This window comes from Chaetura pelagica, unplaced genomic scaffold (assembly GCF_000747805.2).
Source record: "Chaetura pelagica isolate M959 unplaced genomic scaffold, ChaPel_1.0 scaffold344, whole genome shotgun sequence".
Classification (NCBI taxonomy): domain Eukaryota; kingdom Metazoa; phylum Chordata; class Aves; order Apodiformes; family Apodidae; genus Chaetura; species Chaetura pelagica.
The window spans coordinates 665,515-666,712 of NW_009953098.1; the positions used below are offsets into that span (position 1 = coordinate 665,515).

The 1,198-nt window shown below is 59.0% G+C and overlaps 1 protein-coding gene across 1 annotated transcript in view; it reads left to right on the plus strand.

Annotated features, from left to right (window-relative positions):
* Window positions 1-1,198, plus strand: part of DLG3 (discs, large homolog 3 (Drosophila)) — a 48,881-nt gene that overhangs the window by 26,423 nt on the left and 21,260 nt on the right. The window contains exon 8 of the mRNA XM_009997174.1: window positions 681-837. Coding sequence (XP_009995476.1) covers window positions 681-837 — 157 coding nt within the window. The remainder of the gene's footprint in view (window positions 1-680; window positions 838-1,198) is intronic.

The window sequence follows — 1,198 nt, forward strand, 5'->3', positions numbered from 1 at the left end:
CCAGTGACCACAGATGTGCTGATGGTCCCCAGGGCTGTGTTAGCTGATGATCATCACCAGCCGGTGCTAATTGTCTGGCACCATTTATTCCTTCATATTTTAATCCAGCACTTGAGCTGGGGGCTGCCATTGTTCCCATCAGACTTGGGGTTTTTTTCGCAGACAAAAATGGATGTGGGATTTTTGTGAGGCTAGACAGTCTTTCTGCCTTTGCCTATCTATTGTTTGAGCTGTGAAGAATTAAGTCATCATCAAAAAATTTAGGACTTCTGTTGAGCTGTGCAGGGACTGTGGCATGGGGGTGTGTGAGGCTGCAGGCACTCATGCTGTCCTGCAGGGCTGTGGAGGGGCTTGATCCCCCTCCTGCCATGGCTGCACTGTCCTCAGTGCCCAGGTTCATGGCATCTGGTGCTGCCTCTCAGTGTGATGTTTCTGTGTGTGATTTCCTGGTGGATGCCGTGTCTTCATCTGTGCTCTGTCTCATGTCACTTGTGCAACTGCCCACACCTCTCCTGGTTTATCAGCCTCCTCTGTGCCAAGGGCTTGAGTCACGCCAGGTCGCACACAGAGTGACTCCAGCCGTGCTGGAGTCCAGGCAAGCCCAGGCACAGCTGACCCTGTCACCAGCTCTGCTGCTCCTCACCCTGGTGTCTCTCTTGTCCCATGTCTGTCCTTTCCAGGGAGCCCCGGAAAATCATCCTTCACAAAGGTTCCACTGGCCTGGGCTTCAACATCGTCGGGGGAGAAGATGGTGAGGGGATCTTTGTGTCCTTCATCCTGGCTGGAGGCCCTGCTGACCTCAGCGGGGAGCTGCGGAGGGGAGACCGCATCCTGTCGGTGAGTCGGGGGGGCTGCCCGCCGCCCCCCCCATCGCCCCCCCAGCCCGGGGAGGGCACCCGCAGGACACCTGAGGACACGGTTCGGCAGGGTCCATCCCCAGTGCTGGCATGGATGTGGCCCCTGGGTGTGTAGAACCGGAGCAGCACCTTCCTGGGACCTGCCCTGCGGTGCAGGGGGGGCCGGGGGAACACGTGCCCGGGATACCAGGGCTAGAGATGATACTGAGGGTACAGGGGCTGGGTGATGAGAAGCTGAGAGTGTGGGGACTGTGTGTAGTACCGGTGCAGAGGCCGCGGTGCCTAGGGCAGAGGGCAGACCGCCTCGGTCCGGTCCGGTCCAGTCCAACTGAGCCGCTCTG